General features: G+C 43.3%; 1 protein-coding gene across 6 annotated transcripts in view; it reads right to left on the bottom strand.

Annotated features, from left to right (window-relative positions):
• Positions 1-1,773: 1,773 nt before the first annotated feature.
• SLC39A1 (solute carrier family 39 member 1) overlaps positions 1,774-21,362 on the bottom strand; it is a 61,460-nt gene continuing 41,871 nt past the window's right edge. For all 6 annotated transcript variants that reach the window (XM_069218163.1, XM_069218159.1, XM_069218161.1 and 3 more), the window contains exons 3-4: positions 20,789-20,919; positions 1,774-4,556 (exon numbers count right to left, since the gene is read on the bottom strand). In XM_069218163.1, coding sequence (XP_069074264.1) covers positions 3,876-4,556; positions 20,789-20,919 — 812 coding nt within the window. In that variant the 3' untranslated portion in view covers positions 1,774-3,875. The remainder of the gene's footprint in view (positions 4,557-20,788; positions 20,920-21,362) is intronic.

Below are 21,362 nucleotides of genomic sequence, written 5' to 3'. Positions count from 1 at the left end.
TGGTTCAATATTCCTGTAAGTGGCTCTCAGTACATACCATAGTCCGTTTTCATGGATCGTCACACTGGTCATGTGGATAGTTATTTTTTTGCCTACCCAGCAAGTTCCACATCCCCCGAAGTGGCACACAATTTGACCATTATTTATTGTTCTCATCCGACTTGAGTTTGGCGGATGGGATACTCCTTCACAAACATGATGGATGTCCCACCCACCGTACTACAAGCCACTGGGTGTAATGCATTTGCAACAAGGCGAATGCAATATTGTGATGTTTGCGAGGGAGTATTCCATTCGCCAAACCCTAAATCAGACCCAAAGTCAAATTACATTTTGTGAAGGCTGTTTTCTCCGGTTTAGAAGTTGCCTGGGGCAGAATTTACATAGAATGTGGTAGGCTCCAGTGTTGGTGTTTCTCACATTCTTTTGTTTGCAAAGTCTTCATACTAGAATCTTCCCTGTAACTTCTCCTGAGGGCATGGTTCCAGTTGTTCTCTTTCTCCAGCTGTTGAACTTCTTACCAGGGGAGGCATTGTGTGAAAAACGTAACTTTCATTATATTTTGCTTTCTGACTCCTTATCAACTTATTTGGCATCTGGTTCGTTGGTTGTTATATAGCTGTTATGTTTGCCTTCTCGTCATGTTCGTCTTCATCCATGTATGCAAGTCTAATGTTCATAGCAATGGTTATTATTTGTCATTCCTCATTTTTAGGTCTGGCATTAGCTAAAACGTGTTGTTTTTAATCAAACAATATACATTCTATACATACTTACAGAGGCTTTTTTCAGTCAGCACTCTTCAGCCATTGGTCTGTTGGTGTGTCATTCACATTTTGCTTTGTATAGTGTGCATAGAAAAACCTGCCATGATGATCACACCGCGTGGCTCTGGTCAGTGATAACAGCTAACTGGCTAATTTAGGTTGTTGTGAATATTTCTAATTTGAGTAGCTACCATGTTCTATACTTTCCCAGTCTTGACTTAAAAAGTGGATACCATGTTCTGGATGTCAATCACATAGGGATTTCAACATTGTGTATAGTGTTATTAAAAAACTTTACTCTGGAGGAAGAATTGTCCAACTTGGTCGCTAAGACATGTTTAGGAAATCCCAGGAAAGGTAAGCTTCTCCCTAAGGTTCTCAATCGATTGAAGAAGATCTTGAAGTCTGCGTTGATATGTGTTCCGAGGAATAGGCCAGTGTTCAGAGTGGATACTTAACTAGCCGGCTTCTGCCGGCACCAGACTCTGGCCATCATGTGCGGGAGTGAGTTTAAGAAGGTTTCTTGTCATCCAACTAAAAATGGCAGACAGGATCAGAGATTGGTGTTGGTTTCAGTAGGCAAAGAATCTGACAGCAATGCTGTACAGGGTTGGAGAGGAAGAAAAATATCCGAATATGGTGGTGACGTTCCAGCAGAATGGGGTAATGGATCATGGCACATAACTCCAACTATTACTTCTACATTCTTTCATACTCTCACATCTGTGAGAGCTGTACCACATGCCCTGTCATCCCTCCAACTGTCTACAAAATAATAACGTCCATCTAACAAGCCACCTTATCTTGCAATCACATCTTCGCCATGGCCAAATGCAAGTTCCATTTATGATCTACAGCCACATTTACCTCCTTCCCATCCATGCTCTTCCCTCCTTTAAACAGTGCAACAATACTTGTATAGTATAGTATTGTTACAGCACAGTACGGCCATACCTTGACGGTATCATAAACAAATATAAATGTGAGCCAATAAGTGGGTCTGTCATTGAAAGAATAGTACAACAATTTATTTAAACCATTCCATTTATTGCTGCAGTTCTTGCAAGATTGCTCCTCAGGATATGTTTCTGTCATTATCAGTAAGGACGATAGGACGGTGCAGTTAGCTATTTTAACAATTAAGTTGCTGCAAAGCTGACAGGTATTCCATGGAGAGCAGGACTGACTAGAGTGATTATCACAGTTCAGGAAGTTACTCCACAGACTACGCCACTGACAGCCACAGGATGGGACTCAGTTCAGAGCAGTAAACAATATTAAAAAAGTCTTGATCAAAAGCCTCACTTTCAGAAAAAGAAAGTTGTGAATTTGCAGCATGTCTCAGAAAAGGGAGCGCTCAAACTAAACGGGAAATGGGCTGCACCACTTCTATGCAACACAAACGAAGTCACAATAACCCACCTGAACCTCCAGACTCGTGGCTGACAGATGAATGCAATCAAGTTAAGATTTCCAAAGGTCACTTAAATTCCCTACATCAAAAATAAAGTACAAAATTTCAAACAGGAGATAAAATAGTCTTCTGGTCACATTTATCAAGATGATATAACTGTATTCAAGCATGTCTGTATTCTACTTTTTGTGATGGATACACTGCACAGGTAAAAGGTAGTAATGGTGCTCACCTTGGTATCAATATCTCTCTTGGACAAATATGCATAGGAGTACACTCAAAAACAAGGCCCCACCTTTTGTGAAAAGAAAATCCTAATGCCATCCCTCTGATAAGTGAACCACGGGTTTGTTCAATACCTTCTGAAAGGAGAAGCCTAGCAGGATATAAAAGCCCTCCTTGCTGAGCTTCCCGACTTAACAGTAAGCAATGTTCCTGGAAATAGAGCTTCATTCTGAGAGAAGCAGTATTGAAGGCTAACTACATACAATACTCATAAAAGTCTGCGGAGGTGCTACTCACCATCACACAAGCAACAGACATCATATTTTCATCATCAAAGCAAAATAAAACGGCCTCTATTTTCAGGGGTAGTATTGGCACAAGCAGTTCAAACTTCGGTCACACTCACTGTCCCCACAGCCCAGTGTAATTTAATTTCCTTATACACCTAATAGAGCACTATTGTTAGTCAAATGTAAGAACAATATCAAATGTTAACAACATTTCAAACCAGTTTAATATTACCAGTCTTTGAACTTTGTTCCAATGACCTGCCATTTATAAAAATATGTTACGGTATAAAGTGTGGGTAGTAAATATCAATATATGAAAAAAATATATGTCTAATCTGTAAGCACTAACAAATGTAAAAATAATACATACTTTCTCATATGTACAACATATTTCCTCACTCACTCATAAAATCAGGTATTGCAAAATTTCTGTTCAACAAGTCCATACTGACCTCAAGTGAGACAGCGTTGAAATCCCTGGACGCTTGCTTGCTAACACTTAAAACATATATTATGTAAGGTTCTACAGGGCAAAATCAGGTGTGGCATAGGTCAGAGTAACTGCCAAAAAATACTTTATGCCCTAGTGACATATGGGAATTGGACAAAGACCCCATAATGTAATACTGAGAAGATCAGGGTTTACAACAGTGGTATATAGGTTATGCCACAAAGTTTGCATCGTCGATTCCCCAGTTAGATTAAAACATATAATTGTTTAGCAGCTTTCAAGACCACAAGATGCTCCATGAGCCAGAAATCTAGAAAGAAGGGATATTCTGGCGTCTTGAAAGCAGACATCTAAAATATGCCGGAGGTGTTTCCCTTAGTAAGAACTCATCTTAAATTAAACTATCTGGGCACCAAGTAACACATTCATGATAGCAGGAATTTCTTAATGGGAAATACCTTTTTAATATAATACCAGTGGTTACTTGGTTTCAGAGTGCTCCTAAAAATCAGTGCCTTTGCAAAAGATCGCACAACATTAGTTGTGCGAATTCCAGACTAGAAAACAAGCTACTGATTGTACGTGCAACATCTTACACACTGGAACACACATATCCCTGGTGTACAAGGAGAAACCAAATGGAGGGGGGCTTCTATGACCTCAAACTGTACAAGTGGCCTTATTCCAGCATCAGTGTTCCTCGCCAGTGACCAGAATGCACAACAGTGCTAGATCTTGATGAACAGGACACCAGCTACCACAGAAAAACCGAGGAGGAGTACAATGAGCTTGGGGATGCGCTCCTTGTTAGAGTTCAGTTCATGAGGCAGGATCTCGAGGAAAGTAATGTAGATGAAGGTGCCCGTGGCAATGCCCTTCATCACACTGCGTGTCAGCTGATTCACTGTGCCACCCGACTCACTTAGGCTGACACCTATTCCGATTCCCAGTGGCGACATAATAGCAAAGAGGATCAGACAGAAAAGCACCACTCGGTGACGCAGACGGCTCTGTACCAACTTTAGGGTTACGCTGAATGCAATGATGGATTTGTGCAGTAGCAGTGCCACGCAGATCTCTAGCACCTTTGAGGAATCCTCCTGAAGCCCGACAGCCAGGCCCTCGAAGACCGAGTGCAGGGACAGCGAGAAGACCAGGATGAAGGAACGCAGGGCAGAGTGCGAGTTTAAGTCTATATGAACATGGACCTCACTGTGGCGTCTGGATTCGGGCGCTGGCACATCGAGCCAGTGTGGGGCCTGAACATTGTTTTCCACAGACGACCCTAGCAGTGCTCGTGTTTCCTCCATAGACCCAGACTGATCTTTGTAGGCCAAGACGATCTGCTCCATCACCAGTATCAGGAAGAAGCCCATGGCAATAATGAACTCCTGCAGTGGGAACTCAAGCTGTAATGAAAAAGACAGGTGTCACAAGTGAATAAGTAGGGGGGGGACAACACAGGTGGGAGCTTCTGTAGATAAAACAACAAACAAGATCTCAGAAATATGGAGAAACATAGGAGAGGGAGTATAACTGTGGGGAACTCAGGAAGGGTGGGCGCAGGTAGAAAGAACGAAGGCAAGCGATACTAAGAGAAAGCGACATACAAGACCAGGAAAATATTTGAGCACAGGTCAAAACTCGGTGCAGAGGGAGTGGAGGAAGGTAGGAAAGAGAGAGAAAGAAATCCAAGACTAGGGGAAATAAAACAACACAATCAAAAGCGCAAGGGGTGGAGTGCTCTACGATAAAGAGCAGTGCAACTTTTTACTTCAGAGGGAGCAGAGGAGAAGCAGCAACATGGGGCAGAAAGCTACAGGAGAGGGGGAAACAGAGAGACCGTGGTCTTCACGGTGACTGTTCCACAGGAGGCTCCACCTGCACTGCTCAGACACGTATGTTGGTGGGGTGTGCCCAGAGGGCAGAGGATACAGACAGGGGGCCTTTTGGAGGATAAAGCAATACAGAAATGATTTTTTCAGGACAATGCCATAGATAACACACACTCTAAAGTGGGAGCACTGCAAACAAGAGTTTCACATTGATTGAGCAATCTAGAAAAAATGGGCCCAGGGACAAAGCCCAATAAACATAGGAGCCTCAGAGAAAGAGAGAGTAGCGAGAGAGAGGACACAGAGGAGAGGTAAGGGAGAGAGAAGCGAGAGAGAAAGAGGGAGAGAGACAAGAGAGGACACAGAGAAAAGAGAGTGAGAGACAGAGATTCAAGGGGTCCTGAAAACATAGAGCAACACAGGCAGGCCCAATAAATAACCCTAACCTTACCTGAAGGCCCCAGCTGCGGCTCAGAAATGGACCCTTATTTAGTAGATTTCCCTAGGAAGGATCAGCTGCTATTGAATTCCTCAGATGTAAGGTGATCTATACGTAAATGCAGTGATCTGTATGTACATGGGCTCATCTAGGCAGGGCATGGATTTAAGATGGAAAGCTGCAGAAAAGGGTAAGGCTCTAGGGGAGAAAGAGATACAAGAGAGCTTCTGAATGAGTGACACATACAGACATCTAGGGAGGGGAGCAGATTAAGACTGTGGGATATGGCTCCATAGTGAAAGGCAAGGAGAGATGGGACCTCGCAGGAGATTTACACTTGTAGACAGGTCTCCCTGCTGCTTGCCAACATCCTCTCTCCACTGTATTTGTTTCTCAACAAACATACTGGTAATTTCACTTCTGTGAACAAATGTCTTTTGTTAATCAAATTCTAGAATTCTATGAAACTCCTATACCTTTGTTCCGCTCTCTCTCAAATCCTGCAGCCTTTGGATGGTGAAGGTGGGCAGCTGGCAGATACCACTCGCTACAGATCCAAACAAAATGTACAGCCTAACTACCAAGCTTGATATCCACAGAAAATGAGGTATGCAATCTCTTGTTGCTCGGAAAAGCCTTTGTCCCCACCAATCACAATTTCTCACTTGGCAGCCTGAAGAACCAGAAATTAAATTGGGAATGGAGTCTTATTTAGAAAGTGACAACTGTTCTGGGAAAAGGCAAATACTGTGAAAATATCCATTACCAGAATTTTCTCACTGGAGAGAAAGGAAAAACGAGACCAATGCAGGAAGTTGTGAGCAGGAAAAGGGCTGAAACTGAAGGCAGCTTCTCATCTTTAGGAAGGGACTTCTGGCCAAGGTTTGAGAAGGACAAGCAGTGACAAAAAGGTGAATACATAAGCATCGCAGGGGCTTTGGTAACTCTGCACCTGTAAGTAAACACTTTGACATTTGTGTACCTTCAGACTGAGAGCCGCACCCTGTATATGCCTAGAGTGTACTCTGACTGTTAATGTTGGCACAAAGCCCTGTTTTACAGTGTAATCTGAGAATAAACCTACTGAGTGCTTTCAAAATTATAAACACTGTAACAGTTCCCTTTACCTATATTCTTTAACTTTAAATTTATAATTTGTTAAATGCACGTTCACCAACAGAGGCATCTTGGTGCCATGGAATGGAAGGCTAATTGGTAAAGATGATCACTGGTTTCCAGTAAAACATTGTGGAAAAAAACGTAGACCGAGAAGTTGTGTCAAAAATGTTGTCTACTGAAAAAAATAGAATGAAAAGCATTATACAGTGTTGAGCCTTAAAGGGCAAAGGTAAGTGCACTGGGAGCAGGGGCAAGGGGAGCATCATCCTGCTAAAACAAGAGGAGAGGATTTACAGTGGGATGCTGGGGGGGGGGGGCGTTATTAAGGAGGTTTTAGGTAGTGTTAAAGGGGTGTAAGGGATTGGTTCAGTTACAGGGTTGGTAACATTAAGGGGTTATTAGTGGTTTTTAGGGAAGGGTCGTGTTAACAGAAAAAGGGCAGAGGACCATAGCATTAAGGGATGGTTTGAAAGTGTTAGAATTTCAAGGATGAGTAGCATAAAAATGTTATAATGGGCGGTGAAAGGCTAGCAAAGGTTTTTTCAAGGGACCTGTAAGGGTTTTTTTAGGATTTAGGGAAAGGCAGCAATAGGGGGTATTAAGGGCTTTCTAGGTTTCAGATAAGGGTAAAAATAAGTGGCAGAAAGAAGTTTGAGGGATGGTACCATTATGAGACAGTAAAGGTTTTTAGGGTTCAGGGAAGAGTAGCATTAAAGGGTAGTAAAAGGTTTGAAGGTTTGGGAAAGGGTGGCATTTAACAGTACTAAGGGGTTATTAGGGCTCAGATTAATTAAAGAATTCATGGAATAAAACATTTTGATTCAGCCTTTTTGGAACTGTCCTTCATTATTACCTATGACAAGTCATTTTTCGACCGTCGATTCTACTCGATTCGTCAAGTCCTTGTTCACTCCTCGATTCCACTCGACTTTAATGAAAGCAACATTTTAAAAGTTGACAATGTTATATACAACCCGGCCACTATGACTCACAAGTAAGACTAAAACAAATCAGATCTGGATCTCAGGAAATTTGCAATTAGAGTTTACAGTAATAAAATGAGTCAGAGTAAAAAGGTTTTTGTTTTTTTTTCCCCAGAGGTTGAGTGAGGGGAAATGCGTCTGATCAATAGGCATTTGTTACACAGTTAAGAGTCAATTAAACTAAGGTAACAACTTCCAGACTTTATTTTTTTTTTAAGTGGCATGGACATATTATAATTTGTGCACAGAGTTCTTACCGCTCAAATAAACATGACTACCGAGTCTCATACAACTTTGTGCGTAGCACAGAGGGATTTGAAACTATTTATTTCAATAGGGGTTAATGGAGTTCCCGTATGGGTTGGAAAACATACTCATATCTCGCTAGATGAGTGGTTTTTCAGACTGCAATGTTTGAGAATTTGCTGTAGTTTAGATAACAAGCTTCCAGCAGCCCCAAATATAAAAGATTACAATAGGTAATTCTGGACACCACTAAGGCGCAGACTACTTGTGCAAAAAATGGGGATGGTATGAAAGGTAGGATTCTTCCAAAAACCCTTCCAAGCCTTCATTACAATTTGCCTGAATTTCCCCTCCCCCAGAGTACCCGATTCAAGTGGTACTGGTAAATGCAGCAATGAGGAAAATCCGGCCCATTAGGCATTTGAAACAAAGTTTCTACTAGGAAATGCAGAATTACTGAGGGAATAATTCATTCCAGGTTGATTCCCCTGCTAATTCCACATTCTGCCAGAGACATCCACATGGAGGTTTTGGCTGTTGTGATCTTAGGGTTGAAGGAGAGGTCTCTGTTAATGATTACTCTAAGGAATTTTTCCTTTCAATAGACATAGGAGCATCTATAGTCTGCATAGAAGATCACAGAGAAGCCACAGGATCTGACCTGCAATGGCTATGGTTTTACGTACCCATTAACAGCCGCAGCCCGTCCTTTAGGGCAACGGGGCCAAGCACCCCACCTTTTGCCCCACATGAATAGTGCTTGTCAGGCTGAGCAAAGGTCAGCCTGAAAGACACGCTTCATGTTCAGATAGAGGCAGCCAGGAGCGAGACATGCACGATTTGCGCAGACTCCTGGCTGCCTGAGCTGAACTTTGCTAGGCTGAAGAGGTCACCGCTCCTATAGGCGTGACCTCCTCAGCTCAGCAAAGGTGCCACGAGGCCCTTCCCCTCGATGATGAGGGAAGCATCACCCATTGACTCCGACCTAAGAGCTTCAGCTTTAAGCCCTGAGACGCCCAGGGTTAGTGTCAATCAGTGACACCTCGCACAGAGTGGGGTGGGGTCAGCAGTCTCACTGACCACATCCCACTCTGTGACGAACTTGGGACAGCTGCCTTCCCTCACTGGCTGACCTAAGGTCAACCAGTGACGGAAGGCAGCAGTCCTAACCCTCCTGGGACCTCTGAGGCAGAGCTGAGGGTAAGTGTATTTTTTTTTATTAATGTTTGGTGCGTGTATGTTTGAATATTTGATGAGTGTTGTGAATGGATGTGCGTGTGTGTGTGTGTGTGTGTGAATGAATGAATGAGTGTCCTTCCCGCCCGCCTCCCTCCCTCCTAAAAATCACCGTCAGCCACTACCCATTAAACACTTTGGGTGCCCAGTTAAATGGTGATTTACTATCCATCTCCTTTTTAAATTTATAATGTGTTTAAGTAACATTAAAGCTGCCTGTGATTTGGGTGCTTTGTCATGCAGTAGTTTATTCTTGCTCCCTCTCATAATAAAATAATGATAACTGTAAAATGCATGGCACAATTAAACATTTAGTTATCTAAAAAACATCCTTCATCTAATGCCCACATCAGTACATGACTGCTAAATGTATCATTTTTAATGCACGCCTGTGGCAGCCACTTTTAGTTTTTTTACCTCCATTTTAGGTCTAGCCTTAGCAAAGACATTTTGATTTTACTAAATGTATTTATAGTAGACTAACTTATAGGGGCTTTCAGCTAGCCCTCTTCGTTACCCCAACTGCTGTACAGCCATTCAGGTTTTTATTCCACCTTACCTAGCATAACATGAGCCAGTGGGTCGGACCAATGCAGCCAATGGCTATTTTTCACTGTGAGTGACTGCATTCAGCTTTTTCAAAAATTACACATCCACACAAAAAGGCGGTCTTCTTTACCAAGGACTGCTCTAATAGCTAAGAGTGTTTTGTGAAGCCAGACAATAGTTTTGCTTGTAACTGATTTTTATTGTTTATGTTGGCGAGGGACCGACAGCTTCCCAAAAAGAGTTTTACCAAAACTAAAACAAAGTTAAACAAGCAATGACAAAGCTGAAAGGCTTACATCGACTTTGCCAATGTTTACTCTATTTGTGACATATACTTCCAATAAAAGATAAAAAAAGAATTAACCACAGCTTGGAAAGACCAGAGCTATTTACTTTGCCAACTTTCTTTTTTTTATAATTCTCTTTATTAGTTTCAAATGAACAATCAACAACACTGGCGATATCATGCAATATGCTGCCCAGGGTAAGGATTATTATATTAGCAAGAGCAGGGGAGAGCACTGAAACACAAGATTGAATGAAGCGAGGCAAGCGGGCATGGATTGTTAAATACGTTTATATGCTGGTTCACCTAATGTGGACACTGTACACTCAGCATGTAGGTAGTGGCCTGGTGACTTCCTACACCGTGCTCTCAATTTGTAAACATTGTTACAATGCAGTGCACAGCGGGTTGCCTAAAACATGTCAAATATACCACAGTAGACAGCACACATTCAGTTCCTAACAGTGGGAAAAACACAGCAACTGCGGTGTGCTGCTGTTCTGTAAACAATGGCACGGTCACCTGCCTGCAGCATGTACTCAGTCGGTACGCACTTCCATGACACCCGTTACTTGCACAGTTCTTTCATCATTTTTATTTAAAAACAAAATTGTCATAATACTGAAGCAAATTGACATAAGGTATGTGCGGCACTTCATGTGTTGGCCAGCTGTAACCTTTGCATTAAGACAAAAGGATTACAGCTGAGCTAGACAAAATGTCAACAAATTGCCCAAACAACCCAAGATCCAATACCAATAGCTTAATGAGACCTCCCCTTGCCCCCCCCCCCCCACCCCCCTCCCCCGGTTCTCCACGTGAATAATTTCACATGGTCTTTGCATGACATTACCTCTGCAATACTACATTTAAATATAGTGGTTAAAAAAAGAAGTATGTTCTCTTAAGAATCTATGTTGCTGCATATTACAGAGGTGCAGTCATGAAAACATGAGTGTCTAGAGTGCAAGTCAAAATACGTATATTCTTAAAATAGTTTGCACACGATGGATAAGATGATAAACAATGAAAAATGCCATAGTGTGTATGTCCAACACTGTGCATAAAGATGGGAAACTCAAGAAGCCCCAGAGTTTGAAACCAATTTGGGAGGGGGGGGGGGCACAAAAAAAGAGAAGGGGGAGAGTTGATGCAGCATATCTTTTCGCCCTGGGCTTCGGGGGGGCAATTGTGTGTAGCATATATGTGACACACAGCACAGGACTAATTGCACGTAACCTTGACCACATTTAATCTTAAGAGAATGTAACAGGCTTGGGGTTTAGAAAAAGAGATTTCCGATTTGAATGAAACGTTAACAAATGGGTGCTGAACCATCATGTTTTTTTGTTTAGAAACTCCTTGTTATCTAATACCGTTCAAACTAACAGGGCAGAGAAAAACTCCTTTCCACATCTCCGGAGCATGTGTGGTACCTGAGGCTGCTAGGCAAAGATGAACTTTTAGAGTCGTCTAGGATGGAGGACGAACAGCACTGGCTTCAGTATGCTACTGAAAAGGGGCAATGCTTTCGGATGATACAGGAAAGCAGAGGATTTCTCGTTCCCTAAGACACCACTGGCAGAAATGGTATATTAGAAACTAGCGCAAGGGTAGAGTCAGACATGCGGTCCGGCTGCTGAGCAGAGATGCTGAACCACATCCCAGGACCCAAGGACTGCATAAAGGTACACAGGGAAACTATCCTTGGCTTGGCATAATAGTAGGTTACTAAAATGAATACAGTCATCGAATTTGGAAGGGCGACAACATTTTAGAGACTTTTGGTGGGGAATACACAAACAGGTTAAGGATGTATAATAAAACGTGACTGGGGCCCATCTAACATTTGCCCTAATTTGCATATTATCTGCTGAGTTGACTATAATCATTATGATCATTGTGATAAACATGATTTGTAGATAAATACTAACTAATCATGAGACTTTAAAATACCACACATTAGGAGTGTGAGCTTATTTGTGGGTATAAGGACGGGGTTCCATTTTATCATCTCCTGAGGATAAAAGAATCTCTTACAGGTTTATTTGAGTTCTAACACCTACTGCCTAACACAAAACCCACTAGTATATAAATCAGACACCTACCAGTACTTCTTTTCTCCACCAAAAAGGGGACACTTCCTGTTGGGGCAAAGGGGAACTACCGAAAGTGACCCCAATTATATTGTGGCAAGCACAACAGCTGTGTCCACAATTTAGAGAACAGCACTGGAAGAGACAGAGCCCTTCATTATGAGTTTGGTGGGCAGAAAATGCCGCATGACAAACTCCTGCATTCAGGAGACCGCCAGTGCGGTCTCCGTCCCGCTGCCCCTATTACGAGTTTCCCAATGGCCCAGCGGAAAATAGCCCACAACACTGACCCTGGCTTGTAATCGAGCAATGCGGTGTGTCAGGTGCAGCAGCACCCGTTGTCATTTTCACTGTCTGCTAAGCAGACAGTGAAAAGTGTGACTGGGCTGTCCAAGGGGACATAAGTTGTCCAGGTTGGTAGGGGGCAACTGCCATGTAAAAGCCAGCGGAAAGGGGACTCGTAATCCACAGGGCAGCGCTACCGTGGTGGATTAAGACCGCCGTCAGGCTGTCGAAAAAATGGTGGTGCCAGCGGTCCGACCGTGGCGCGTTTGCCACAGTCATAATGTGGAGGCCGGACTGCCGCATTGACATCGGTCTGACCGCCACCACGAGTCTGGCGGATCTAGGACCGCCAGACTGGTAATGAGGGCCATAATCTGCTGCCCGTGCTGTGTTTGGAACAGAGTGGTGGGACACCAGGAGTGAGGCAGAAAGAGGTAGACTGCCTGGGGGATACCCAGGGGGTTTCCCCATCAGGGAGAGGCATATAAAGAACCAAGAGAGGGTAGGCGTTACTAAAATCAGTGAAGCAAGCTGTGACCGCAGGGGAGGCGGGTCACATAGGAGCTTCAATTGGCACAAAGAAGTAAAGTAGGAAAGGGGGGGGCAACACAAGACAAGCTAGGGTGGAAGCAAGGGGCCCAGGAAGTGATGTGGCAAGGCAGCACACAGTGGCTCGACAGACTAGGCTAGCAGGCACACTATGGGCTTGCTCCACTAAGAGGCAATGAAAGGGCAGGGCTGGGCTAGACCACGAGGGGCTGCAGGGGGGCAAGGTGACGCACAGTATGGTATAGTAAGAAGAAAGCACATATATGAACTGCAGGAATCAAAGCCACCATTATTCACAAACACATATACCAACACAGCAGCCTGCATATGTGAATGCACCCATCACACCTCATCAAATATTTACACATTCGCCATAATAAGTACTCACATACACATTCATACACCAACCCCATGTCATACATCCACACAATAAGTTCATACGACAACACACCCACATAAATATATCCACACAATCAACATCACTGACACACCAACCATCATACTCCAACACAACCACCAGCATACTCTAACACACTGAACAGTCATCTGCACAACCAACATCTTACACCAACATGCCCAACATCATATGTCCACAGAACTAACAAGAAAGGCCAACACACCAACCATCATATGCAAATACACCCAGCCATCAAATGTGCACAAAACATCATCTGCCAACATACTGACCACTGTACATTCACACATCAATCAAGGTGCCCTGAGACATCCATCTTACATCAGCACAGCAAAGATCATATATTCAAAAACACAATCATAAGTCCACACAATAGAAACGCTACTCAAGCCACCATCCAGCCCACGTCAGACCCTCAAAACATACACCTTTATACAGTCATACAACTCACATCAGACGCAGGCTAAGTCACAATCATACACACACAGAGCCACCATCATACATTCACACAACCCAAATCATATGCACTTACACCACCATCAGGCGCAAACAAACACATCTTCATTCATGAACATACCTGCTGTCACATCCATAACATCAACACCATTTATCAACAGACAAAATTCATCACTGTATTGTCGACGAGACCATCGGCATCAACGACGACGATGACATTTTCCACACTGGTGCCAATTTCATCTGTGAGGCTCTCGGAGACATCTAAGACTTCACCAGAGGCGCCGTCAACGGCATCACCACTGGTGACGCTGCCATTGTCAACCCTTCCATCGTCGATGCTCCTGCCGTCAACACTCCCAACACTACCACCATCGAGGGTTACTCCGTCTACAGTTCTATCGTCGACGCTTCCGTCCACGAAGACAATGTCGACGAGCATCAAGATCAGAACTTACCACAAGCCTACCAGGACTTATGTGACAAACAATTCACCTCTTCTTCCAAGTCACCTTTTAGACTAGGAGGACTCGGATGATGAAGGACCTTTTGGACAGGCTCATAGTCCCTCGGAGCTCAATGTAAAATATCAGGAGGAGGAAGAGGAAGACGAATACTATGATGATGATCAGAGGGATACTATTGCACACCCTCCACTCAGAACTACGCAGAACACCTCTATTATACAGACTATCATCGCCCGCAGGAGCAGGCGGTTATGCCTCGTTCACTTATAGAGGATCTTCAGGGCATGCTGGCAGATTACAAACGGCGTTTTCCGCCACAGGCAGAAGTACCACCATCTAGTCCGCCAAATACAGCCTCAGTTCCGCCACCAGACTTTCCACCTCCAATGACACCCAGAATGACGCCACCTCCACATGCTGTTCCTCTGGCTAAGGATGATCCTTCTACATCGGAGGATGAAACTAGGGAAGAAGGTGAAATACCATCTCAGCATGAGGAATGGCAGGATTATGTTATCCCTACTCCATCTCCTCCTCAATATCCTTCAGCTGACTCCCCTCCTGAAGACATTAGAGGGTTTCACTTGATTATGGAAAGAGCAGCAGAGAGGTTTAATTTACCCATCACAGTGAAGCATTCCGATTTCTTCTTGTATGACTTCAAGGATCAAGTACAAAGTCGATAAGGTCTATTCCTATCATTGACCACTTATGGCAGGAGGGTGTCAGGATCATGAAAAACCACACTACGGTGCCAGCGGTCCTGCCTCGGATTGACAAAAAATACAGGGCTCCGAATGATGCTCCTGCATGTCCCCAGGGGCATCCTAGGCCGGACTCTGTGATATCACAGGCTGTGCAGAGACGTTCTAAAATTCCAGCAGCCCCTATCTCAGTGCCACCTAACAGAGATGGTTGACGCCTTGACACAATAGGGAAAAGGTTTTCTCTCATGTCGGCCGTTAAAGTAAGAGCAGCTAATGCCGTGGCTATCATAGCATGTTACAATAGGCAGATATGGTCAGATAGTAAGCCGTTCCTAGATCTCATCTTGGAGGGGCAGAAGCAAGACGCAAAGAAGATTTTACAGGAGGGGGAGCGAGCCTCTTTTGAGATTATTGATAATGCCATGGACATAGCCTCAACTGGATTTCGGCAATTAGCAGGCGCTGCAGTTCTGAGACGCCAGGGATGGTTGAAAGCCACTTCATTTCGACCGGAGGTACAAACAAAGATTTTGGAATATGGCATACGATGGAGACATGCTTTTTGGCAACCATATAGATGAGGCTCTTCTTGCCATTAAAACTGACACTGATACCGCCAAGTCCCTTGGTTCTTTACAATATAGAAAACTGCCTTTCCGAGGTGCAAGGGGGCGTGGCTCTTCCTCCTACAGAGGAACATATTTCCGTTCTCAGCAGTTTCATACAGATCATCACAATCGTATAGACAACCTACTACGGCTGGTTTCTCTAGAAAGGGTGCCCATCGAAAGTCTTCTCATCAGCCCAGAGACACAGGTCGTAAACAATGACCCTGCAGTAGTACCAGCTACTCGTCTATCCCAACACCAAGTAGGAGCAAACATAACCAGATATTTGCGCAACTGGAAGACTATCACCCTGGACCAATGGGTTTTGGACATTGTGGCTTACGGGCACACCCTAGACTTCACTGTCAGGCCACCAATCACTCCCCCAAAAGGGGCGCATTCCCCTCGTCTTCACTTATTGAAAAAGGAAGTCGAATTGATGCTTCTCAAGGGAGCAGTAGAAAAAGTTCCAATGGCTCAGAGAGGCAAAGGATTCTATTCCCGTTTTTTCCTTGTGTGAAAGAAATCGGGGGAATGGAGACCTATTCTGGACCTTCGTCATCTCAACAAGTACCGTTGCAAGCAAACTTTCAGAATGATCACTCTTTCAGACATATTAAACCTCCTGAAGAGTGGCGACTATGACATCTCTAGACCTGGAGGACCCTTATTTTCATATCCTCATCCATCCCAAGCATCGCAGATATCTAAGTTTCACAGTGGCTGGTACTCACTATCAGTTCCGAGTCCTTCCCTTCGGGCTCAGATCAGCTGCTCGCATATTCACCAAATGTCTGGCACCAGTAGCAGCCGCTCTCAGGCAGCAGGGTCACCAGGTGTTTCCATATCTGGCTTCTCAATGCTCCCACCACGCAAAGAACTTTCGCAGCGACAAACGATTGTATTACACTTTTCCAAAAACTAAGTCTCATGCTCAATGTCAAAAAATCTTGCACAACGCCCACTCAAGAGGATGATTTTTCTCTGAGCTATCCTGGAAAACCCCAGCAAAGGCGGTCTAGAGCGCATTCAACGAGAGCAGTTTCAACTTCCATGGCTCTGTTTGCTGGGGTGCTGCTGGATCAAATATGCTGTGCTGCTACTTGGAAGAGTACCCACTCCTTCGCAAAGCTCTATTGCCTTCAGGCTACCCATAAGACGGATGTGGCCGTGAGCCAAGCAGTTCTACAACACCTGTTCCAGTAAAGGTGAGCCTCTTGGTAATGTAGAATTTCGTTTTTTATTGTTATTACCATATCTCTTATTCTCGTATTTTCTGATTACTGTTCCAAGTTCAACGTCTTTGCTTTCGCCATAGTCTTGCTATGATTCTTATACATACTGGCTGCTTTGTTTTCACAAAAAAAAAGTATATGTATAAATATATCAAGAAAGAGAGAGAAAGGGAAAACACAATATTTTTTCTTTCCCTCCACCCACGTCAATGTTGCGATAGTGCTTGTTATTCTGATTTAAGCATGTGAATCCATGAAAGATCCAATACTGGATAAGAAATGAGTTACTTACCTGTAACTGCAGTTATCCAGTATTGGTATCTTTCATAAATTAACATGCGACCCACACTTCTCCCCTTAGAGGCTCCCTTTTACTTACTCAGGTAACTTACTTCATTCTCACGCTGAAAATCTGAGGAAGGGAGCCTCTCTTGGGAGTGTTATGAGGGTGCTGTCGCCTGACTGGCTATGGTTCAAGTTTGGTCCATTTTAAATAATGACATGGACAATCTGTCAAATTTAGGCCTGTTTGCATTGCAAACTCTATGGTCAGTTTGATTATTACTATGTACTGCTTTGTAGGATACCATGTTACTCCCACTTCAATGACGGGAGAGATTCAAACATGTGAATCTATGAAAGATCCAATACTGGATAACTAAAAATTCTCACAGGGAGGTGTCAAACTTCTTTTTTATCTGTAGTACTGCCTACATTTCTACTTCAAGGTGCTCTTTTTTGCACTGGACCGTGAAGTCTTCGGCGTCGAGTGAAGGAGTCGATTTTCTCTTAGACATGGAGGTTTCAGACCCCTTTGTTTGGCTTAACTTGGATCGTCTTTCAGCGCTGTCGTCTTCTCAGTTGTTTGCCTGCCTGCAGTGCCATTACTATGGAACCCGAGGGGCTCTTTTGGCCTCTGCTTGCATCTGTCGGCAAGCTCTTCAACGCTGAGGCAACTTTTTGTGACTTTGAGGCTGTGTTCGAGACTCGCCCTCACTCTTTTTTCGATGTTATCTGCAAGCATTTGTCTTTCTGTTCTCGCTGTTCTTTCTCAACATCTCTTTTCGGGGTCTGAGCCCTTTCATTCAGCAACTCTGGCGATGTTGTCTTCCTCCTTGCTCAACAACCCATGGTCTCTCAGCGATGGGGTATCTTTAGGTCCCTGACCGGCGTAGTGTACTTGCCTCTTTTTGTCTCTTGCCTTTAAACTTTTTGGTTTGAAGTTGGCGCAGACCTCGCAGTTGTTACATTTGTGGTCTAGAGAAAGGCAAAGGTCGCACACCTGGTGTTTATCCATTTGTGCAAATTCATGGTGGCACTTCAGGCAGAATTGGAAGGGTGTGTTCTCCATGTCACACAGAACAGGGGGACTCCTGTCCAGACATTCGCCAGTTCACCCTCGACGTGTAGTCTCAATAAATCTCAAATTTTACATCCATACCCAGTTTTGGTAGTTTTCTGCGGTACTACTACTTCTTTCAAAATGATCCTACAATAACATTTTCTTCCTTTGTTGATTGGAAAGCCTTCGGCAATGCTTCCAGACCCAACAAAGGAAAAAAAGAATCTGAAGAGGGCGTCCACATGTGAGAGCTTCTGGGGAGGGCATACGGCATCACAAGAGGCTGGATTAGGCACCAAATGGTGAGACCGTCAATGCCGAGCAACAGCAAAATAAACAGATAAATAAGAAGGACTACTAATACGAAGGAAAATTCCGGACCCAACCACTAGATGGCACAATAATGCACAGCATGTTAATCTAGAAAAGACTCAAACTGCAAAACCAACATTCCTATTCTATATATTAGTCTTGCATGATCTAGGACACATTATGGCACACTTCTCCTTATAAAAAAGCTCAGTGACGTTTGACAGCATCTCAGTGGGTCTGAAATGGGAGTTGAACATTCCAAAATGTTTAATTCTTTTACTTTAAAACCAAAAAAAAAAAAAAAGAGGTGGGTGGAATGCTGACACAAGACTCTGCTACTGGCAACTGCTCGGGCCGCATATGAGTGTGTAATCTTCTCTAGATACTGGACAACCACAGTGGGAGCACAAGGAACTAAAAACAGATTTCAAGCTTGTTGGGTCTCATCACTGAGCTACTGCTTTGATGCTGTGGCACTGTGACCATAGGACTCAGGCTTGGGCGTTTGTTTTTAAGTCTTTCAGTCACAGTATTACTGGTGTGCTTTGAATCACTGTCCTGTTGCACCATCTACTTGAGTCACTGGTCATAAGTTCAAGCATTCTCCTCAAGGATGTGCTTTATAGAGTGGGTTGGCTCAATGAATGTTAGAGGTCTAGGTTTTGCGACTGCACATCAGGCCCAAATCATCATCATGTTTTACGGCTACTTTTAGGTTTTTGTAGTAATATGATGGGTTTGCTTTTCACCAACCACGTTTAAATCAAAAGATAAGTGATAAGTCTTGTGGTTCATTCAGCAGCTTTTTTCCCCAAAACTAAACTTTGCAAGCAGGTTATTTCTGGTGAGAAATGTTTTTCCTGACAATTTCAAGAAAACTATACTTGTCCCCATGGCAGAATGATTAGTTCTAATGTTTACCTACTGAGAGACACCTATCCATCCTTGGATGTTGCACTGCAAGGCTTTGTGATCTCTAGAACTATATTATACATTTGTTCTTGGGGTGAATTTGCTGGACTCGTCCTGATTTGACTGGCGACCATCTTGAACATTCACCATTTACTACAAGACTTTGTGATCTCTATATTATATTATATTACTATACTATATTATAGGTTTGGTCTTATGGTGAATTTGATGGACTACCTGTCCCGATTTGACGGGCAACCATCTTGAACAATAACCATTTCTAAATAATCTTTCTCACTGTGAAATGCTATATTTCTTTTAGTTGACTATGGCTTTATAACCCTCCCTAAAAAAAAATAGAAATATAGTTCATTCTTCAAGTCTGCCACAGAGACATTGATCTAGGTATGATGTGCTACCACAAACCTCAATGTTCAACAGCACACAGACAAAGTTTCTAATTGTATATATAGATGTAGCACTTCCAGATGCTCAACTACTAATGTCCATTTGTTCAGCTTGACCCAATTCTAATTGCCTTAACAGATTTGGAAGCAGTAAGGATGCACTTACTTTTTCACACAATGATACTGAATGTTGACTGATTTTCTTCTTTAAAAAAAAAAAAAGACAATAAAGTAAATTCTGTGTTTTCCACGTGAGGTTAGATTTATGTACCGTTAGGACTTGAGGAGGCCTCGAAAAAGGTCAGATATATGTATTAATATATAAGAACATAGAATCATAGGAAGGTGTACTTTTTTGCACACCACTATATGACCAGAGTCCGTTTCCTTGTAAGCGCAAGTAAAAACATAAAACAAGCCATTTCAGATGGCTCAGAAGAGTAGTGCACTGAGTGCAGAGATCTGTGGTTGATCCCATGGCCACAAGTTAGAATCTCAGTAAGTTTAACTAACATTTCAAAAGTTAATAAAAGGCGTGCCACTGATTTGGGTAACAATAAACACCAACTATCTGACAGGAGCTTTGGATACCCTGTTGAGGGTGAATGTGGGAGTTACAGGTATGGCTGTTGGCTTACAATATAAGAGTGGGCAAATGGTAGTCAGTGATAGCTAGAGGGTGTCTGAACCTTCAGCAATTCAAAGAACCTTCAAAAGATAAAAATTCTCTACCCTGAGCATATCAAGTGAAAATTCCACTTAACCCAGTTAGTTTTTATTTGGCAGAGCAAGTAGCTGAACAGAATTTTTTGAAAAATGTAAGGAGGTGGTGGTATGGGTGGCAAGGTTAGGTATGTGAAATGTAAAGTAAGTGGATTTGCACTGATGTGATAGGCTAATAGTGCATTAGCATCACATGGTTGACACAGCACTCATGTGAGACCATTATTTAATTAATGAAATTGAGCGACAGCTTAAATGCCCTCGTCTGCGTTATGAGACCACTCACCTCACCATCCAGTGAAGAATGAACACCCAACCCTAGCACCCACCCAAAGGAGAAAAACCCAGCAGTCACATCCCTCTGTGCCTGCTCAGGTCCCATGCACTACGCATCAGCCCATGCAGTGGAGTGCTGGTGAACAATTAACACTTACTGTGACATTGAGAGCATCCAAGGCATTGTTAATACTAGACAGGTAATCTGGCACCAGGTCCAGGAGGCAGGTAGCAAGGAACACACCACCGGCAAAGCAGCTCAACAGGCTGATGATTTTTCTGCGACGGGCTGAAAAAAAACCACAACAGCTGATGTGACAAAACAGTGTGTTGGAGGGAAGGTTCTAACAACTTACTCTTCACGGAGTATACAATTAGCATCCAGATGCTACTAAACACTAGTTAAAAGTAAATCCATACAATAATTCCTTAACTAAACCTCACAGTCAAAGATTCCTCAGACAAGCCAACTCACACAGTGCCACTGTAAGTCACATGGGATTGGCTTCCTTCACACAGGTATGCATGCATGTGTTTAAGACACTGTCACATGGAGAACACTAGAGTTGCATAGAGTAAATTTCCAGCTTGTGGTTGGTGGTCCTGCGTTGATGCAATCTGTTGCAGGTCTTCCAAACCCCTTTTTGGGCATGGGAGAGACCCTAGTCACCTTTGGTTGTGCTGCTTAGATGTGTGGCTATGACCTTTGGCAAAGTGTAAAAACTATGCCCT

The sequence above is a fragment of the Pleurodeles waltl genome, chromosome 12 (genome assembly GCF_031143425.1).
Source record: "Pleurodeles waltl isolate 20211129_DDA chromosome 12, aPleWal1.hap1.20221129, whole genome shotgun sequence".
NCBI lineage: Eukaryota > Metazoa > Chordata > Amphibia > Caudata > Salamandridae > Pleurodeles > Pleurodeles waltl.
The sequence above is the reverse complement of the archived record's forward strand: the minus strand, read 5'-3'. Positions and strand labels throughout refer to the sequence as shown.